Genomic DNA, 21,853 nt, shown 5'->3' on the forward strand with positions numbered 1-21,853 from the left:
GGATGAGTGGTTGTTAGAAGTGTAATTTAGTGGGCCATGTGTTTTGAATAAGGAAAATAGTATAGTTTTTTCCTAAAATAACTTTCATTTTATAACGTGTTGCAAGTATTGTGACATTTCATTTTTAGAAAAGTGTTACAAGTAAAAGAAAACGGAGAAAGTATAAAATAACAATACTTATATACACTAATTAAGTGCACGTACGCGGTACCACAACTAGTTTTAACAAAAGAAATCTGAAATATTAAACTCTTATCCACTTCGTCTCTCTTGCCACATTTGGCCACTGAACATTCTGGTCTCCATACCAAGTAATTGAGCTTCCGGCGACAACGCTAAAGCATTAAAAATACAGTAGCAGCGATAATCAAAGTAATTAAGATGGAATCCTGCGCAAGAAGTGCGTTACAATTGTCATCTTTGTATGCTTCTTCATGCTGTTCTTCTTCATTCAATCACAACCAATTCAGCTACGTTTGGATTAGTACTCGTCGTCGAATTGATCATGAAAGAGGAAGAACAAGAAAAAATGGGGAATTGCCGCATTTTCAAGTTAGAGCGTCGGCACAAGGCGGACTACTACACCTGGGAAACATGTTGTTCAACCTTAAGGGTGGCGATCCTGCTGAATCCACCAGACAGCAGTATGCAGCCACCGTCTCGCTTATCAATCAGTTAGAACCCCAGATATCCAGTTTATCAGATGCTCAGCTCAAAGACCGCACCTCTGTACTTAGGCAGCGCGCTCTTTCCGGAGAATCTCTTGATTCTCTTCTTCCTGTAAATTTATGCACCTCTATTCCTCGTTTTTTTTTTTTTACTGTACTTTCTAATTCAATCTGTGATGAGAATGGATGTCAGGATCATCTGGAACTGGAGGGAAGCTTTAACCACTCGAGTTAACCTCACTAAATCAATCTTGCTTTTTAATTGCTGCTTTTTTCTGTATATATAGGAAGCTTTTGCTGTTGTTAGGGAGGCTTCCAAGAGGGTTTTAGGCCTTCGTCCATTTGATGTCCAACTTATTGGTATTATGAAGCAACTTGTGCTAGGATTATTGTTTTATTTTTAGAAGTGCTCGAATTTACGATACAATAATGTGGAAAAAATCGATACGCAGGAGGCATGGTGTTACATAAAGGAGAAATAGCAGAAATGCGAACTGGAGAAGGGAAGACATTAGTTGCCATATTACCAGCATATCTCAATGCTTTGATGGGTAAAGGGGTTCATGTTGTTACTGTTAATGATTATTTAGCTCGCCGTGATTGTGAATGGGTTGGTCAAGTAGCTCGATTTCTTGGTCTCAAGGTTGGCCTTGTTCAGCGTATGTGCTACTCCCTTTTTGTCAAATTTATTGTCCATATCTATTTATGTATGCTTAATGTTTGTTTAGGGACTTTGAATTATTTAGTCGGAGTTTGTAATGTGACTGACTAAGTTTGTACACGTTCACATCAGTTGGGGTTCATTAATTCATTGCAAAATGCAAATAGACAATCCAATTTACAGCATAGTCTGTCATAAGCATAATGAGCTATGTGTCCTGATTAATTTGCTCTTTGTCCTGCTACAATTTGCCTGTTTCGCCCAAATGTCTGCATGTTATCAACTTTTCAGCAATTATCTGACAATTGACGATTTTTTGTGTTACAGAGAACATGACAAGTGAAGTGAGGAGGGAAAATTACTTATGTGACATCACCTACGTCACTAACAGTGAGCTTGGATTTGATTTTTTGAGAGATAATCTTTCCACGGAAAGTAGCTTCTATGGTTACCAATTTCACGAGTTATTGCGTTCATTTTGGCCTTTTCATACTTGCAAAACAACTCTCTCGTAGGTAGGATGATCTAGCTAAATGCCTAAATGTACTCTTGGATGCTGCAGAGTGTTGATGAGCTCGTACTGAGGGCTTTCAATTTCTGCGTAATTGATGAGGTTGATTCTATACTAATTGATGAGGCAAGAACTCCTTTGATCATATCTGGACCTGCTGAGAAGCCTAGTGAGCGATACTACAAAGCTGCCAAAATAGCTTCTGCCTTCGAACGGGACATACACTATACGGTAGGAAATTAGACATAGTGAGTCAGTGGCACTATATATTGCTCACTTCTGTTTTCCGGAGCAAATTGCAATCTTCAAGAAATACAAGGATAGTGTTTATCATGTAGGATACTTTAACTGTGACACAGGTGTGCTTGATTTATATTATTCATGGCAACATTTTAGGTTGATGAGAAGCAAAAATCAGTTTTACTCATGGAACAAGGGTATCAAGATGCTGAAGAGATTCTAGATGTAAAGGATTTATACGACCCTCGAGAGCAATGGGCACTATACATTTTGAATGCAATCAAGGCAAAAGAGCTCTTTTTAAAAGACGTAAACTACATAATTCGAGGCAAGGAGATCCTTATAGTGGATGAGTTTACTGGCCGTGTAATGCAGGTTAGCCTAACATCTTGATTTTGGAGTAACTGACTTTGCAAATTGATTCATGGTTCTGTTTATCCATATTCTTTTTTTTTACCCTCCCCCAAGGGCCCTAATCACAGAGCTTCTGTAGTGATATTTTAGGAGTTGCTTCGGGGGGGTGGGGGGGGGGGGTGGGGGAATAATTATATAATATATGGATAATTGGTTGTCGGTTGTGCTTGGCTGGTTTGCATTGATGTTTTGCAAAAGTAAATGCAGGAAGACCTCAAAGGACATTAATATACTTTAGGGAAATTCTATGTGGTGGCCTTGTACTTTTGCAAAATGACCTTGATGTTACCTTTTGCTGATAATGGAAGTAGCTTCAGTATTCAATATATTTATGATTTTTTGTTAGGGGAGGCGTTGGAGTGATGGGCTTCACCAGGCTGTTGAAGCAAAAGAAGGCCTGCCTATACAAAATGAAACAATAACATTGGCTTCAATTAGCTATCAGAACTTTTTTCTTCAGGTCCCTGCTTCACATTCTTGAGATTTTCATTAATGCTGCACGATTTTAAACTCTAAGGTATCTTACTGTGATCTTTTCCCTTGTGCAGTTCCCCAAACTCTGTGGGATGACCGGCACAGCAGCTACTGAGAGTGCAGAATTTGAGAGTATATACAAGCTTAAAGTTACAATTGTTCCCACAAACAAACCCATGCTACGAAAGGTCTCTTCAATCTCCTCTTCCTTAATCATTTGGTTTTGTTTTGTTTACATTTACAGTGATGTCTGAGAGAGGAGAGCAGCAACAAGTCAACAACAAGAAAACCTTAGTTCCAAAATGATTTGGAGCCAGCTAATATAATCGTCCACAGTAATGAAACGAAGAAGTGAGAGTGATAAAATGAAAGTGGATGACAAGACTAGAAAAATATAGTGAAAAAACTAGGTTAGTGTAAAGTGAAAACCCAAATGAGGATATAATATAAAATCTGAGAAAGTTTTATTAAAGAGGATTAAGGTGTAACACCCCCGATTTACTAACCAATAATAAATAAGAATTAAAGGAAAAATAAACAACCTTTGAACAAAATAGCGGAAGCATACACTTAAATCAGAGGTATTACCGCCACACTCGACAACCTGTTAAGTGTTAAGGCTTACAAAATCCCAATAATTACAACCCAATAAACTAGGTGAGCTATTTATACAACTTTACAAACTTGTTATAGCAAACTAATCGAAACACTTGAGCTCCTTAGCTACTTGATAAACCTGCTTAGAAAATCTTGACTGCTCACTATTAAGGACAAATTCCAAAATAGATCGTCGCAGGGCCACCATAAGAAAAGTCATGGCCGCAAACACAAATAGCACAACAAAGTAACACACACGTCAGCTGAGTAATCACCACATATCAGAATACAAAAGATAATATAATAATTAACATTACTAGTTCAATTAAACAATGTAGCTCAAAACTACATTACACATTGTAGTCTGAAAAAAATAACCTTTATCAACTCAACTTCGAATAATAATACGAACTTTTACTCAATTAACTCATATAACCCATAAGAGTGCCATGCTCTTTGTTTTATACCTAGTCTTGGACATGGGTAATTCGAATAAAACCATCAAGTATAAAAATTTGAATACTCATAATAACTAGAAAACACCTTGAACCAGACAACATACGGGCCAATTCCCACTGTAGGGGACCATAGAAAAATAAATAATAAAGATTGTACCTCATTCTTAACTCATGATTATTACCCTCTTACCAACAAGCCAAGGACTAAGTTATATAACGCCGAGCCTCAAACCAAGAACAAAATAAATAATTCTCAACCTTTTGATCTCATACATCGATCAAATAAGCATTCACAACTAATAAATAGTATCTCAATAATGGCACATGTTCCCAATTAACATGACAATTCGATTCATAATATCTCAACTCTTAAAACACATACTAATAACCCAAATATAATCATATCTCAACCCAAAAATAATACTCTGCATTAATAACACTAAAACCTCAAAAACAATATTCCCTATAGCAACAACATGAAAAACCCTAGAAATAAAACACAATCAATCCTATACAACAATAACAAGACAATTAAATCTGATCAAATCATAAAATTATATACATAAATCATACATATGAATAGCAAATCATACAATAATTATATAAAACAATTATACCCTAGATCGTGTGATTACCTTTAACTACGGCAAGAAATAGCGCTGGGAAACACTGCAGTTCGTAAGCTTTGATTTTACGAAGAAAAATAAATTCTTGAGGCTTCTCTATTGATGACAACGTGATGTAATCATCATATGAAACATTAGATATGATGATGGAGATTGGTTAATCAAAAACAAATTAAAGAGAACAAAAGTTAGTTTTGGTAAAGAATAAAACGCATAAAAAAAAAAAAAAAAAAAACGGCCAGCTGCTTTTTTTTTTTAATCAATATTTTTTTAAGGGTTAACAATACTTATAGGGTTTAAAATAGCTTATATACGTTTTGAATTGTACAGTGCTATTTAAACAAGATAGGGTTTTAAAACTTTACAAACTCTAAATAAAATTATTATATTAGAAAAGTTATATAATAAATAAAAATAATTTTTCTTTTTTATAAAATATATTATATAAAATCATAAAATATTCGGGTATTACATAAGGGGAGTTAAAAGAGAGGAAGAACAAGCGAGTATGAACTTAGAAAAAGTTTGAAATAACTGTGACATATGAAAATAAATAGAGTTTGGAAAATACAATGAGTTTAGGTAAAAGAAAAATAGAAAAAGTATATAAATTTAGATTTTCTCCATCCATTCCGCCCTTTCCAATACCATATTTCCTCATTCACCCTCCAAGGTTTCTTTGGTCTGCCACCCCTACACATCACGACTCCTTAACTTTGTCACTCTTCAAGCATCTTTATAGGAGCATCATTCAATCCCCATCTTAGATTGTGAAACCACCTCAGGCGATCTCCTTCGTCCTGTTCGCAGTAGATTTAACCCTTACTTTCTTCCTAATTATCTCATTCCTTAACCAATCCTTTCTTGTATGAGAGAGGAGAGCAATGGGCAAAAATTGTTAAGTGTTGACCTTAATGGCTTTATTTTATTAGCATGTTTGTACAAATTACATGCTACTTTTCTAGCATATGAAGTTCATGACATCTAGTTGATAATCTTGATATACGAGCTGACCACTATATACTTCTTTCATCAAAACATAATATTCTCTTCATTTGAATATATAAACCTCCATATGGTGATAAAAAAAAAGGGAAATTCTCAATGGTGACCCCCTAGTTTTGCTATGCACCAACGGTGAGTCGGTGACCTCCCCTTTTTTTCTATTATACAAAATGACCTCAATTGTAGAATTTATCTCACTTATGACATTAATGATAGTTAATTAATTAAAAAAAACTAACTATGGTTAGCTTTGAAAAAAAAAAAAACTAAAAAAAAAAACCACCAACCCAACCACCACTTCCACCCTCATCCCCACCAGATCTAGCCAGCACCACCTCCACTTTCACCAGAGCCACCAAACCCCCTTCGCCTATACCCGAACCCTAACCTCACAACTCTCTCTCCTCTGACCTTCGATTCTCGCCGCCTCGCCGTGGGTTGGTTTTGATCGAGGTCGCAGGAGGGGTGGTGGGTTTAGAGTTTGAGATTTTGATTCTGGGTGGAGATCGAGAAGATAAGGAGATCGAGAGAGGGTGGAGGAGAAGGTGGATAAGAAAGAGATCTAGATAGATCCGTAGTCGGTTCGGGGGGTGGTCGTGGTTTGGGTTTGGCGGTCTGGGGGTGGTCGGGGTTCTTAGTTTGGCAATGGTCATGGTTTGGGTTCTAGTGGTGGTGACGTTGAGAAGGAGAAGAGAGAGGAAAGGTTGTGGGCGGGAATTTGAGAACCTGACTTGGCGGTGGTCGAGGGAGTCTGGCAGCGTTACTGGCGGTCGTTGGGCGACTCTGGGTAGCGTTGCCGGCGTTCGGACGAACATGGGTAGTGTTGTCGGAAAAGGAGATGGTGGCTGGCAGGTGGTGGCTGGTTTTTGGTGGTTTGGTTGATTGTTTTAGTTTTTTTTCTTTTTTAAAAAAATATAAATCTAACCATAGTTGGTATTTAATGGAATAAGGTTATGATTGAGATGAATTTTTTGACTAAGGTCATTTTTTATAATAAATCTTCAAGAGGGTCACCATACGTGCGTAGCAGAAGTTGAGGGTCACCGTTGAGAAATTCCCTAAAAAAAATGTAGCATTACATATGCTAAAATGTCATGTTTGGGTTTAGAACAAAGTTCAACTTTACAGCCTTTAGTCCTTTGCTCTCACTGAAGCCCAAGAAGGTGAAGTGCTTCTTCTTGACTAAGACCTTGAACTTTGTAAATGGGACCTCATCTTGCTGTGGACTGGTAAATCACAATATGTCTCTCTTTAGTCGTTAATTACTTGAATATCCTAATTCATCCATCCTTAGGGATTCTCGTCTGTAAGGTAACTCTTTTTAGGGGTTGACTCTATTGTATAGCACTTTGCTTTCTCTAAGGGGAGAGAGATGGCTGGTACGATTACATATCTATAATTATAAAATTGTGCCCTGCCTATCGATTTGCTGGATACTTCTGAGCAGATTTCATCTCCTATACCTTGTCATACCAAAATCAATGGCAGATGGGCCTGACATTAACTTGACAGGTTGTTAAACCTGTTCAGTCCTTGTCAAATCAAAGAAAAAAATTCGCAGTCGTTGTGATTGTTAATCTCTCAAAAGTGACAGGTTGCAGATGTTGTGACATGCTTTGCAGCCTTGCAATGAATTGACAAATTGAAAAAGTCCACTTTATCATTATAATTTCAAGAGTTTAGGAAATCGTGTTTTAGCGTATAGCATAATTAATTTTATACAGTGAGAGCATGATAATTTCCACGAGTTTAGGGCTGTTTCCATCACTTTCTTCCTGTGAGAGCCACCTAGTATTGGAATATTTGCTGCATCTCAGAAAATTTAAAACAATCACCCAAAAACACAAAAGGTGTGTCCCCTACTTTTTTAGACTAGGGTAATGTCATAGCTAACTTCCTGACATTGGCTAAGGAAAAACTTAAGTTGCAAGTGATTATTGTTGCATAGTACTACACTAATTAGTTTGTTTGTTCAGGTTTCTTTTATTATTATTTTTTAGTAAGAAGTTTGCTCAACTTTATTGAGAGCAAGCAACACCATGTGGGTAACAGATTTTCGTTTGATTCTGCAATATAAAGCCTTTTTTCGAAATTGTTGAACTTCAAAGTTTAAATTATTATATTAGAAGAGACATTCTAGGAGTCCTAATTTCATGACTTTCATCAGTAATAGGATCAGAATCATCAAGATGAACTTAGGTCTTTCTCTCCAACAAATTCTTCTTGTGCTAACTAATCTGAAATTCTGTTTTTGTAGGATGAATCCGATGTTGTTTTTAGGGCAACTGCAGGCAAATGGCGGGCAGTTGTAGTAGAAATTTCAAGAATGCATAAGACGGGCCGGCCCGTGCTTGTAGGAACAACAAGTGTTGAGCAGAGTGAGTCACTGTCTGAGCAATTACAACAAGCTGGTATCCCTCACGAGGTAAGGTAAATCAAATTGGATGAAATTAAGAATATTTTTACTATTGTAATGACCTTATAATAATTTAAAAAAAAAAAAAAAATTGATAGATGGATGGTGACATTAATTGATTGTTGTTTTATGTGGAGGTTCTGAATGCTAAACCTGAGAATGTTGAAAGAGAGGCAGAGATTGTGGCCCAAAGTGGTCGCGTTGGAGCTGTTACTATTGCTACAAATATGGCTGGTCGTGGAACAGACATCATTCTTGGGGGTAATGCTGAATTTATGGCAAGGCTGAAAATTCGTGAGATGCTTATGCCAAGGTACTGCTGTGAAGTCTCTCAAATTGTTCAACTTTCAAGCAGTGTCTGAAATTGATGGTGTCATACTATGAAGAAGGTTTCTAAGATGTAACTACCATGCTGTGATTAACTATATTGCGTATCCGGGGTCAAAGCTATAGACTTTAAATTTTAACTTTGCAACAATGTACTTCCTCAGGTTTTTATTTTAGTTCTACCACGACTTCATAGTTTCATGTTTGCCAATACACAACTTTGACTATTAGTATATTTAACTATCTACTAGTATTAGTAAAAGTTATAAAAAGTTCAAAATTCGCTCCATTAACATTCAAGTTCATCCTGTTGAGATAAGATCACTTGATTTGTAATACTTTGCACTTGTCATTTTTGTATTATTGTTATCCATTCTTCCATTAATATTTTGCAACTGCAGGGTAGTTAGGCCAGGTGATGGAGGATTTGTTTCCATGAAGAACCCACCTCCTATGAAAACGTGGAAGGTGTGCTCTTAATTTTGTATACTATTGATGTTGGTAGAGTTCATTATATCTTGCTTCTATAATCCATGGTATGGACTTGTCTTTTCATTTAGGTTAAAGAAACTTTGTTTCCATGCAAACTATCACAAAAAAATGCCAAATTGGTTGACGAAGCAGTACAGTTGGCTGTCAAAACTTGGGGGCGGAAATCATTAAGTGAGCTTGAAGCAGAGGAGCGTCTCTCTTATTCATGTGAAAAGGTAAGGAGTTTGAAATTGTTAATATATACTTTAAACCCCTCCCCCTCTCCTTCCCTCTTCAGTCGTTATCCTGTGCACCCGTTGTTACGCTCCTGGTTAATTTTCATTTATTATACCTGCATGTTTCATTATACATAGGTCTGATCAAGTGGGCCTAGTTGATATATTTTGAGTGGGTTAAGTAAGAGCGTTTGTGTCATTTCACCAAAAAAAATTTAAAAAGCGAAACAATGCATCTATTGTGAAACATCCAAAAAAGGAATGCAGTGCACATAATGGCCCAAAAAGGTAAGAGCTGTAAGAGTGTAAGACAGTCATTGTTTATACTGCTGAAAAATATGTGTGTGGGTGGGGGGGGGGGTGGGATGGATATGCAGGCCATGTGGCAGTTTATCAGTGGTTTTCTCATTCTAGTCACTCATATATATAATCAATAATTGGGTTTGCAAAAGATCAATCACATGCAAATACCAAATGAGATGCCACAAGCTGTTGCGATTGTGGCATTGAGCCTCTCCTATCCAACAATTCTGTATAAGTTTCCATATTAACCAAGCGACTGAAGGATGCGGTCACAAGGTTATATTATAACAAAGATGGGATCATCTCCTAATAGCCTCCTGGCAAAATATATTTCTCATCTGCTTTAGAGATATATGGGACATTTCAAAGAAACATGATACACCTATATATCCAACACCTCCCATTGAGTTACAGTGAATAAAAGCAAATTCTAGGCAATGAAGCTATCTACTGGGCCTCTACTAAGTTACAGAACTCTGTATCTGTAGCTGCTTGTTGTCATATCAAATGTACACTTGATAACACCTCAAGTTCCAAGTTGAAGAGAGCTAGGGAAGTGATTAGAGAGTATTTGGGGTAACTTGTTAAAATCCCTGAAAGTGTTCCTCCCAATAAATGGGAAGAGGATGAAATGTTCAACTTTAAAGCACTAAACTACTCCATGCTAGACGAAGTGATTCATTTAAGAAATTCAATGATCGATGAAGTTGAAATACTCTGAATATTATTGTGCCTGATTATGATTGTGGGTAAATGTCAGGGTCCTGCTCAGGATGAAGTCATTGCAAAGCTCCGACATGCGTTTTTGGAAATTGCAGAAGAGTATAAGACTTATACTAATGAAGAGAAAAACACGGTATGCAATCTTATGTTTGACCTACAAGCCATTGATGTATATTGCATTTCCTTATGTAATTTTCTGTGACAGGTGGTATTAGCTGGTGGTCTTCATGTCATTGGAACTGAACGCCATGAATCACGTCGTATTGACAATCAGGTGACTTCAAATCAATTTATGATAAAGTTTTTATCTTTGTTTTTCTTTGCTTGGTTTTCTATGCTGCAAAAATGTGGAATGTTAGCTGAATTAATTATCTTTACGTCATTTAGTTACGTGGTAGAAGTGGCAGGCAGGGGGATCCAGGAAGTTCCCGCTTTTTCCTTAGCCTTGAAGATAACATCTTTCGAATATTTGGTGGTGACCGCATTCAAGTATATCCTTTCTTGTATCCCTACTTTTTGTTTGAAAACTCTTTATCATGAATGTAGTATCCAACACTCTTCATTGTTACCACTAGGGTCTAATGAGAGCTTTCAGAGTTGAAGACTTGCCCATTGAGTCTAAGATGCTGACTAGAGCACTAGATGAAGCTCAAAGGAAAGTGGAAAATTATTTTTTTGATATAAGGAAGCAGTTATTTGAGTATGATGAAGTCTTGAACAGCCAAAGAGACCGAGTTTATGCAGAGAGAAGGCGAGCCCTGGAGTCAGACAATCTTGAATCTCTTCTTATTGAGTACGCTGAATTAACGATGGATGATATACTAGAGGTGATCTCAGTTGAATTTTGTACAGAATGAATGATTTCTCCATCTCCTTTCCTTTTTTTTTCTCTTCTAATGTTTGATTGCCCTCTGTAAATGTACAGGCAAATATTGGTTCTGAGTCCCCACAGGAAAGTTGGGATCTTGAAAAGCTCATCGCTAAAATTCAACAGTGAGATAAACTATGTCGACTTCATTTTTGAAATTGATCTTTGTAACAATAATGCAAAAATGTGTGTGTGTGCGCGCGCGCGCGTGTGTGTCACTGTGTGTGTGAGAGAGAGTGATTGTGTGTGTGTCACTGGCTTTGAGCTTTACAGATGTGCTTCCAGTCACCACAGTGTGTCGCTTTGATTGTTTTTTAGTTTCACAATTCAGGCAGTACTACTCTCCCAAATATGGAGACATCAAAATTGCGGATCCTTGCCTAGATAGTTTAGATTGACTTTTCATAAATTAGCATCACACTTGATCTTTCAAGCAATGATTGTGCATGTTAACAAAAGTTTCTGATATGATAGTTGCAATCCTCAGTGATTTGTCATATCTACTTATTGACAAGTTAAATTTTGGAATAGTTTTTTAGGGGGTGTGGTTACTTTTCTATTTTTGCTGCTTCTACTTATTGCTTCTTTAGCAAGAAAGGCAGCTGGTTGTACCAAGCTCTGTGACACTCTTGGCATCTGTAAGTCGTTTTTATCTATTTGACAGTTATTTGTTTTTTCTAGGTATTGCTATCTGCTGAATGACTTAACCCCACAGTTGCTCTCAAACAACTGCTCAACTTATGAAGATCTGCAAGATTACCTTCGTCGTTGTGGTCGTGAGGCATATTTGCAGAAAAAGGTTTTGTTGCTTTCTTGCCATTAAAATATCCCCTACTTTTTTTTCCCTTTGTGTAATCGTTATGCACCCATTAAAGTACTCTTTGTATGTTGGTGTCTTCCCCATGTTCTCTCTATCTGTGTTGCTTGATTTTCTGTTCACTTTGTCCTTCCTGTTGGCTGTATAAATAGTTGCTAAAGCATTTCATCATGTGTGGCATTTGGTCAGTAAAGTTATTAATTGCCATCTACCTCTCTCCAAACAAAAATAGGGATTACTGGGATATGCACTTATGCTTGGATTCTTATTAATGTCATTATGGGGTTCTCTGATAGGCAGAAACACACTTCCAATTAGTGTAGAGGGAGGTGATTTTGCAGCATTAGTTTGTTTGACTTTTGGCTATAGCCCATAAATTTCTATGGGAGTGTTGAAGGCTAATGGTCTATTCCATTGCTTAACATTTATAAAGCTACCATGATAAATTTAACCATAATGCCTCACCTTGTTTCATAATTTCCATCTACTTTTCCATGGAAACTGTGTGTCTTGGTGGCTTTGGCTGCATGGCTGTTCTGACCTTTTGAGCTGGCTTGAACAATGATTCCATTGAGCTAAATAGAAAGATTAGGGTGGAATTTTTCTGTTGTTCCAGAATATTTTTCTTAGTCACCTGTTATATCTGTAGAGGAATGTGGATACAACATTGTAATATAAATCTTTCAGCATTTTCATGTATCTTTTGTACAGATGTAGATAATGTTTCAATTTGCTTCAGGACATGGTGGAGAAACAGGCACCAGGCCTGATGAAGGAAGCAGAGCGATTTCTTATCTTGAGCAACATTGATCGCCTTTGGAAGGAACATTTGCAGGCTATCAAATTTGTTCAGCAAGCAGTAGGCCTGCGTGGATATGCACAAAGAGATCCACTCATAGAATACAAACTCGAGGGCTACAACCTTTTCCTAGAAATGATGGCTCAGATAAGAAGAAATGTTATCTACTCTGTATACCAGGTCCTTATCAGAACTGATATTTGGTCAATTGTGTGCTTACAGAATGTTATGTGTCCACATTGTGTTTCTTCTTGAGTTTTTCTAAACATTTTAACCACCTCTTTAAAACTTTCTTGACTTTTATTTTTTGTTCTCTTTTAAAACTCCCTTTATTTTTCTTGGATTCTGTTTCTTTTATTATTATTATTATTATTATTATTATTATTATTATTATTATTATTATTATTATTATTATTATTAATAATATTTTTTTTTATTCACTTTACTCACCTTTTTTCAAACTCATTCAACTGATTACCTTGTTATGTCTCTATTCATATCGTACGGTTCCTTTTGATGATTCATGTTAGCCGACCCCAAATCATTTTGGGAATAAAGCTTTTGTTGTATGTTTTTTCACATTATTTGGGGGGTGGGAGGGGGAGGAGTTGGGGGTGGGGGAGTTCCTTAAAGTACTCTCCATACTTGTTTTATAGATATAATAATTAATAAGTCTGGTTTAGGCTCTACTAGATGAAGTGTTCTTTATCATGGATATCTTAAAAGATTTTTGCTCATCTTTTGCAGTTTCAACCTGTCCTGGTGAAGGATCAGGAGCAGCAGCAAAAGGGAAAATTAGATAGCAGTGTGGAGAATAAAAGAATTGGTGATGCAAATCCTAATCCAGTCAGTGCTATGGAATCCTCTTCATCTGCTAGTCCTCGGAATACATAGAAGTCTTTGAGAAAGTATATATGCAACAATTTGGCCCTTGGACTAAATCACTCCTCACAGCTTATAGTTTTCCTTACATATGATTGCTTGATGTTCTTTGTAAATTAGGGCTACTGGAAATTGTAAAGATCTGCTGGATTTCAATTTATTCAGAAGAACAACCATTTGATGTGCTGTGATATACTGATATACTACTATGCAAAAGCTATACAGATTTCAGTCTTAGTTGTCAGCTATTCAAATAGTTCAATAAGCTGTACACTGGTAGCTTGTCTTATTTTCCCAGTCCACACTTTTTCATACACTGGTTTGAGGTGAAACGAATCAAGCAGAGGGAAGCAATGAAAAGTGTGTTTCTTGAGCATCCATACTTTACCGCCAAAATACACTATCAGCAGTGAGATGCAGGAATAACAGGTGCAGCGTGCAACACAGTCAGGTTGAATTCTTCCGTGTTGTATAATATTGCCTAAAAGTTATGGAATTGGAATCCTTTCCAAGTTTATTTAAAGTGGAGGTTTCTTCCTTGGACAATGTACCAGCCAGCTGGTGATTAGCTTGTTTTAGAAGAGTTACTTGATGCCTCAAGGACTACTGGAAATTGATGGGGTTTTATTCCTTGACAATGTAGCCATTGAAAATATATTACCAAGCGTCAAAGCTAGATGCTTTTGTAATTTGGAAAGATGCTTCTGCATCTCCAAAAAATTTATCTTTTTGGCAACACACCCACGATGGTGGAAAGCCCCAATAAGCGGAGAGAGTATTTTCCTCTTCATATGCCATGGTTGGCCTTCTTGTCCTCTTAATCCTTGCATCACATAGACATTGCTAGAGGCGACTCAAACATTGGCCTCAATGCAACCCGTTATAGCAAAACATCAAAGCAAGCACCACCCACAAGACCAAGCTAGAATTGAACTCGCCTAGGTGTTAATGCTCTTCAATTGAAGTGTATTGTTGACAAGATGGTATAAAGAATGTGTACTATTATCAAAGGTCAATATTCATTAGGTTTAAAAAAAAATATTCTTTAATAAAACTTTGGAAAATTTGACACATTTAATCTCAACTTTGCTCCATCCGCCGATATTAATATCAAATTCGGTATATTCACTATCATTACCAACTTTGTACCCTATTAATTTTTATCACCTAAGTGACTTGAAACTGGTTGAAGAGATAAACCTTGTTGACTTGGGATTACTTGTGTACTCATGTTGTGACCTAATTGGTTAAAAAGTAAAAAAAAAAAAAAAATTAAATTAAAAATTAAAAAACAAAAAACAAAAAAAAATCCAAAACCACCCAACGACAACCCGCAGCCTAGCCAACTCCTTCCCCCGGAGCGCCAGCCACCACCAAGACCCCCTTTTCCTGCCTGGTGTCGTTGTTGCCTCGGCCACCGCAGACCTACCCCACCTACCCATCCCTAAACCACAGTTTCCCCACCCAAAACAACCCCTCCCCCCTAAGAATGACAAAATTGGCCACAAACAGCCAAAATTGGCGGGTTTTGGGGCTGATTTCGTGGCCAATGGTTGGGATTTGGGGGATTTTGGCTGGTTTGCGTGGTGAAGGGGAAAGGAAAGGTGGTAAGGGCAGCACCAGCACCGGGGTATAGGCAGGGGAAATGGTCGACGACCGGAGGTCCGGGAGGAAGGGGGTAGACTTGGCTGGCCGTGGGTGGCAGTGGCTAGTTATTGGTGGTTTTGGATTTTTATTTTTTATTTTTTATTTTAGACTTTTATTTTTTAAAAACATTTCAAACCTACCACGCATTGACACTTGTTTAATAACCTTCTACATCAAGTTGGATGACTGGTTGGAGGTGATGAAAATTAATAGGGTATGAAGTTGGGAGCGATGATGAATAAACTAAAGTTGGGATTAATATTGGCGGATGAAGCAAAGTTGAGATTAATTGTGGCAATTTTTCGTAAAATTTTTACTTGTGGAAATTTTCATTCACAAATTCTAATAAAAATTCTCAATCCTCATCCCGAACTCCAATTTTTATACAACGTACACCTGATATATATACGTGATAAGGGTAAATATTTAAGACTTCAGGTTATGATGAGGTCATTTCATGAAACTTTATTCAATTCAAAAATAACTAGCAAATGTTGTACATAGTCTAGAGACGCTAATAATGAGAACAAGTAAAAGGTGACAAAAGAATTCCTAGCTCAACCACTCTCTAACTTAGGCTTCATCCGCGGCTCTACTAGCTTAATTAGGTAAAAGGAAAATGAAACAGGTTACCTAACTTAAAAGGCTTAAAGAACAACTCATTTACAACAATTAATCATAAATATAGTTACAAAGAACTCAACAAGCATACTCAAACTAACTTGTGTAGCTTGCTTTACGTTTTTGGTCTACAAATTAAGGACGGAATTTATCCTTAAGTTTTCAGTATGCCTTCAGATCGGATACCGGTGAATCCGAGAATCTATCCAACTTCCATTGTCATAGACCAGGCAACAAAACCTACAGTTCCTTTAGTTCCTAGAAACAGTTCGATTTCATCAGATAAAGGGCACACAATGGGCAACAATCCACCCCCTTATCCACAGTCATTACCGCCTTTTCGTTCTCTTGCCAGACAGCCAAAGGGCCGAAGCTGCTGTTGCAGAGTCATCTGTTGCATATTTTCTTTACTGGCTACCTTCTTACTTGTCGTTGGGATTCTTGCCCTCGTTTTCTTCTTGGTTTTTCATCCTAAAGTTCCTAGCTACTCGGTTGACAGGCTAAGAATAACCGACTTCAGGCTCAATCTGGACCTTAGCCTGTATGCTAGGTTCAACGTGAGGGTAACAGCAAAGAATCCGAATAAAAAGATTGGTATATACTATGAAAAAGGAGGTAAAATGAGTGTTTGGTACAAGAAAACTAACCTGTGTCAAGGGTCTTTTCCAGCATTCTATCAGAGTCCGCTTAATACAACAGCAACTGATGTCTCCCTTTCGGGGCAAAACCAGTATGGGAACACGTTGATGCAAGCGTTGCAGCAGCAACAGCAGACGGGAAACATTCCTTTGGAGCTTAAAGTGGATCAACCTGTTTCGATTAAAGTCCAGAGTATGAAGCTTGGGAAAGTGAGGTTTTTGGTTAACTGCCAGTTGACAGTGGATAGCTTGAGCTCCAATAATGCCATTAGTATTAAAGCTAGCAATTGCAAAATCAGGGTGAAACTTTGAATCGATTCATTTTCCTAGATTTCAGCAATTAAGAAATAATGAATTAATCTATATCTTCAATTGTTTGACTATTTGTCGTTTTTGTTCATGTATATCTCAGCTTTATTTTCTTTCTTTGTTTTTTTCTACCCAGATTAACGTCTCTTTATTTGTATTTGTATACTATAAAAGCTTTTTCTCAACTTAGTATAAACTAGTGTCTTTTGTTTACGTAACTGGAGATTTTACTATAGTCTACGATAACCAAATAAATTCTCGTGTTTTATCTTCCCTGTAAATCTGTAATTACTAGACTACACGTTCAAATTGCAAATGAGTTGGCTAGACCGTGGCTAATTGTCTGAATGCACAACATATATTCGAGCTCGACTCAAGGGCATAAACCCAGAATCTCCATGCAAGATCCACATTCCTCCTCACACCACCCCTTGGGTCCCCAAACAACCCTATTAAGGCCTAAAATGCACATCATAAATAATTAAATATATAAATTTGGCAACACTGCTACCCGACCATGTTCAGCTCTTTTAAAATTGACCAAAACTTTACTGAAGTTGATGAAATTACTTAATGGTTCATACTATATGGTAGACATTGATTATCTTCTTCTACGGAGAGTAGTTTTATTTTAAAATTTACAGTAGTAATTTCAGCATCTATAATATATATTAAAATATTAAATTCCACTGTATTTCTAGCCAAATAGGGTTTTTTTTGCTCTCAGGGAAAAGTTAGTGAATATAACGCTCAAGTAATTTAATAAAGTGTCCATTAGAACATAAGATGAAACTTCTTTGGAGCGATGCAATTCTCAATGTTGTTTTGACACTAGCGTAGCTAGGTACTTTTTGTTAAACTGTATAGTACTTCAAGTAAAGCAAGACTAAATGTTACAGCTTACCTTGATTTTGTCAAATTTATCAGCTTTGTCAACTCACCAACATATTTTTCAGCAAGGCAACGATATGCCACAAGAAGTATTGTTGGAGGCCACACCAACTGGCGTTAGTGTTCAAGAATTAATAACTTCCCTCTAAAGTTTGCAGTTCTTAAGTGCCAAGCATTTGATTGTTACAACCTACAGGAGTGTTGATATAAAAACTCATATGACCAGGTGACCAGGCTTTTGATAACAGATGGTCATTATAAACATGATCTAGCAACTTTCTATAAGTTATTTTGAAAATTCTAGTCACCAACAAGAGCCCGTGGTCTATGTTCAAAAGTGAATAAAGACATTCCAGTTTGGGAGACAGCTCTCACATATCCCATGTTTGCCGTCAAAGTTGGAACACCCCAATAATCTCCAGTGCCAAAAGTAACCTTATTCTTCATGGCTAGCTTCCTGGTGACTGGGAGGGCCATCATGCGTGGTGATGGAGTATCAGGGACAACCCTGTGAGATTATTACCAGTTATCAATAAAAGCACGATAAAATAGATGTATTCAGATGTTTAAATCACAGGGCTAAGGAGTTTCAGCTATATATTGATTGAAGTTCACACTTCACACAATTACCCCAAAACCACTTAGTGATTGCATTCATCTCACCCTAAACTGGACTAAAACCATCTGACATTAAGATCTGGGTCTAACAGTTATCTGAACTAGTTAGAACTTATCTAAATTTATTTTAGTTGTCAATACAACTCATTAGCCTTAATCTCATCTAATTTAAATGAACTTACTAAATTAATTCTGTTGCCTAATTGCTTACAAATGTAATAGTACTCTACTATGACATCATTAAGTAACCGATGGAGAATCTTACAAGTCTAAAACTATTACTATGGAATTTCTTACCTCACAAATATGGACTTTAACATTAATCAATTGTCCACCAACACCCCCCCCCCCCTCTTCAAACTTTTTTCCTTACCTGTTTTGATCTCTAAGAACAAAAAAATTCCCGCTAGACCTTAAAATGGTTCCCCAAGATGCCAAAACTGTAAAAGCAGTAACTATGACTGGCTTAGCTCAGTAAACAATCTAAATTCAACTGGCCAATTTACATACACCCTGACCCCAACTGTCATTTGCATAGTTCTCTTGAATACCAACTTTCTGCAGGGATGTCTAGGGGTGTCTTGACCTGTGGAACAAGTATTTGTAAACATCTCCGGGTCCTTGAGAAAAGACTGGCTGGGTCCACTTCTTCCAATAACAGCTAAGAAACGGGTTTAGGAAAGATAGCAAAAACATGATTTTGAATTCTCGTCACCTCCTTGCTTCTGTCATCGTACAATCCTCTTCCCGACGAGCCCGCCTTCTCCTCGATCCAAGAGACAAAATGTGGGGAAAATAACATGTGGAGCTTATGCATTGGAAGGCCAAGTATCCCCCAAAACTCCCCTAATTATCCTTTTTTTTTTACTCCCTCCGTTCTAAATTGTTTACCCCATAGCCATAGTTTACTTTATTACATTCTGGTTGAGTGAAATGGATGAGAAATATTGGCAGGATCTTCAATGATTTTGGTGAAGATACAGTTGTATTCCCTTGTGGACATTTATGGTGTGAGGAAATCTTTTAGGGATGGCCTTAAAAGGAAAGTGGGGCAAACTTCAAGGAATGGAGGGAGAAGTAAACTGTGCATTGCTTTTCGCAGGACTTTGCCTAAGTAACAAAGTTAACCAAAAAAGAAAAAGAAAAAGTAAAAGAAAAGGAAGATTTTAAAGAAAGCCAAAGTACTCTCACAGTCATACAAAAATAAAAAGCAATAAGATTGAAAAAAAAATCTCTTGATTCAACCGAAAAGGCAGAAGTATCAAACAATAAAATCAATAAAAACAAAGAATTATTGTAATGAAAGTCTCAGTAAGCAAAGTACTAGGCTTGTTTGTTGCCTTTTGGTTCAAGGGTTTACTAGAAATAATCTACTCAAAATGGTAAAGTGGAGCTAAATAAAAGCTTAGTGCAATGCAAGGGTGAAGGGTATGCAGCATAAATGCCTTCCTCCCCCCCCCCCCCCCAACCAAAAAAAAAAGTCAATGGTATGGCATGGCACTAAACAAAAATGTGATCATGAAGTAGATAAAAGTATAAGGGCAATTTAGAGCAGATAACCAAAAGCATAACAGAAAATCAACAAATCCAAGATTTTGATATATTGCACAGGAGGGAGAAGAGCATAGGTAAGGAAAAAGCTTACTTGAGAAGCTTGACCAATTGAGTGGCTCTTGTCTTCTCATTAGGGCCTCCAAACATAGAAACCAACTCCATAAATTCTATATGAACACTTTTACATACAATGCCCTTTTCGCCAGATAATGCAGAATACATTTCCTCATGGATTGGACTCTCAATTTCAGACTTTGCCTGGGTATTAAAAGACATTTTTCAGCACCATTAGGAGAAACTTTATCAGTGAAAACCCATAGTACATCACCGATGCTAATGAAGTCTTCAATTCAATTGTGCCAGAAAGGCCTAAAGTAAATGCAGGAATATTTTCACATTAAAAGTTCAGCCAATCAGTAAGCTTCTGGATATTATCAATCATGCTACCCAATGTTACACGGAACGTGGTACGTTTTGGAATGTGGTACGGGAACGGGAATGGGGTATGTGGGGTCTGAAGTTCCCAGAACGTTAGGTTATTTTTTGAGTTGACTTTTAATTTTATAATTAGTAAATTTTATAAGAGTAACGTTTACTAGAACCAATATTAATATGTGATTTCCTTAAAAAAAAAAAAAAGGAATTAATCTAATATATATAAATAAAGTAGGCATTTTTGAAGAGAATTCGGCACGCCACATAAGAAAGGGTATTATTTTGACCAATAAAAAATTAGATTAATAATTTATTTTAGAATTAAAAAATTCACTTGCCACCTAAGTAAAAGTGACGAATAAGATTTTAAAATTTTGCTACATATGTAAAAACAACGAATAGTAAATAATTAAAATTTAAACTATTAAAAAAAAATAATAATTATCTTTTTTTACATATATCAATGCAAATCTTTGATCGCAAATATATTTAATCGTTCCCTAGCAAATATTACAAAAATTAGATATTAATAATGTAGTCATCGAGACGAATAAAACTAAATCTCATAGGACTATGTTTGTCCTTATATAGAGGGAGAAATTTAGAAAATTCTCTCTAATTTTTAATAATTAAAAGATTCTAAACGAGAATAACATTTTGAAACAAAACGAGCATATAAAAAAACGCATAAGCAAAGGGCTTATTTTAATCAATAAAAAAAGATGTCATTTAGGGCCTGTTCACTTCAGCTTAATTTCAGTTCAGTTTAGTTTAGTTCGTCTTCAATCAGTTCAATTCAGTTCAGCTCTTAATTTCCATCTCTCATAAATTAATCATTTCAGCTCTACTAAGTTCAGTTCAGTAAATATGAACAGACCCTTATTTTTGAATGAAAAATTTAAATTGTCACCTAAAGCAATATTAATGGCATGTACAATAAATTTATTATTTAATGTATATTTAATTACATATTTGGGATTTTAAATTCAAGCACCACGTAAAATAAATAAAATAACGAAATATATATCTTTAGTGTTAAATTAACAAAAAATATCTTATGATATTAGGAATTTTATCCAAATATTTCATGAATGATCTTCATAAATGTACAAAATCTTATATTAAATAAAATAATTTACTAGAACCGTGCATCGCACGGGCTTACATCTATTTTGTATTATGACTTGTAGACTACACAATTATCCATGCCATTCTTCCCAATGAGACAGCCAAATTTTAACAAAGTAACATTATAGCTGTACACACTAATAGATGCCAACTTGCCTATAAACATTATAAAAAATTTAAAATAATAATTAAAAAAAAAAGATAAAAAGAAAGGGTCCACAACTTCTTTTTTTCATTAGGTTAGGTTTGCATGTGACTTGTCCGTCATCTTCTTCCCTTTATCAATTCTTCATCTCCCTCCATTAATGTAAGTATGTATCTATTAAAAACTTCCAATAAACTTGAAATTTCAAACAAAATACAGTTGTTGCGCAAGAAAATAGAAGGTTGTTACACCCATAAATGGGTACTCCATCAATGACGTTCCAGATTGCGAACCACCACGAACCGGAACGAGTCCGTTCCGCGTTTCGGGACACACGACCTGGTGCGCGGATCGCGCTGCCGTCCCGCGTT

General features: G+C 36.5%; 3 protein-coding genes across 3 annotated transcripts; 2 read left to right on the forward strand and 1 right to left on the reverse strand.

Annotated features, from left to right (window-relative positions):
- The first annotated feature begins 216 nt into the window (after positions 1-216).
- LOC110733187 (protein translocase subunit SecA, chloroplastic) lies at positions 217-13,758 on the forward strand. The gene is made up of 20 exons (XM_021913196.1): positions 217-780; positions 956-1,028; positions 1,121-1,327; positions 1,657-1,760; positions 1,892-2,071; positions 2,237-2,455; positions 2,841-2,954; positions 3,043-3,156; positions 7,912-8,079; positions 8,208-8,383; positions 8,799-8,865; positions 8,958-9,104; positions 10,168-10,263; positions 10,336-10,404; positions 10,518-10,619; positions 10,706-10,957; positions 11,056-11,123; positions 11,680-11,797; positions 12,555-12,794; positions 13,362-13,758. The coding sequence occupies exons 1-20, from the start codon at positions 382-384 to the stop codon at positions 13,506-13,508; spliced, it is 3,060 nt and encodes a 1,019-aa protein (XP_021768888.1). The 5' UTR covers positions 217-381; the 3' UTR covers positions 13,509-13,758.
- A 1,233-nt stretch (positions 13,759-14,991) lies between these two features.
- On the forward strand, positions 14,992-16,929 carry LOC110733190 (NDR1/HIN1-like protein 6). The gene has a single exon (XM_021913199.1). It carries the CDS (start codon positions 15,932-15,934, stop codon positions 16,712-16,714), a length of 783 nt encoding a protein of 260 aa, XP_021768891.1. The 5' UTR covers positions 14,992-15,931; the 3' UTR covers positions 16,715-16,929.
- A 278-nt stretch (positions 16,930-17,207) lies between these two features.
- On the reverse strand, positions 17,208-20,519 carry LOC110733191 (UPF0415 protein C7orf25-like). Its single transcript, XM_021913201.1, has 2 exons — positions 19,866-20,519; positions 17,208-18,110 (listed from the first exon to the last, which is right to left on the reverse strand). Exons 1-2 carry the CDS (start codon positions 20,048-20,050, stop codon positions 17,903-17,905), a joined length of 393 nt encoding a protein of 130 aa, XP_021768893.1. The 5' UTR covers positions 20,051-20,519; the 3' UTR covers positions 17,208-17,902.
- Positions 20,520-21,853: the final 1,334 nt, after the last annotated feature.

Source organism: Chenopodium quinoa, unplaced genomic scaffold, assembly GCF_001683475.1.
Source record: "Chenopodium quinoa cultivar QQ74 unplaced genomic scaffold, ASM168347v1, whole genome shotgun sequence".
NCBI classification, from domain to species: Eukaryota; Viridiplantae; Streptophyta; class Magnoliopsida; order Caryophyllales; family Amaranthaceae; genus Chenopodium; species Chenopodium quinoa.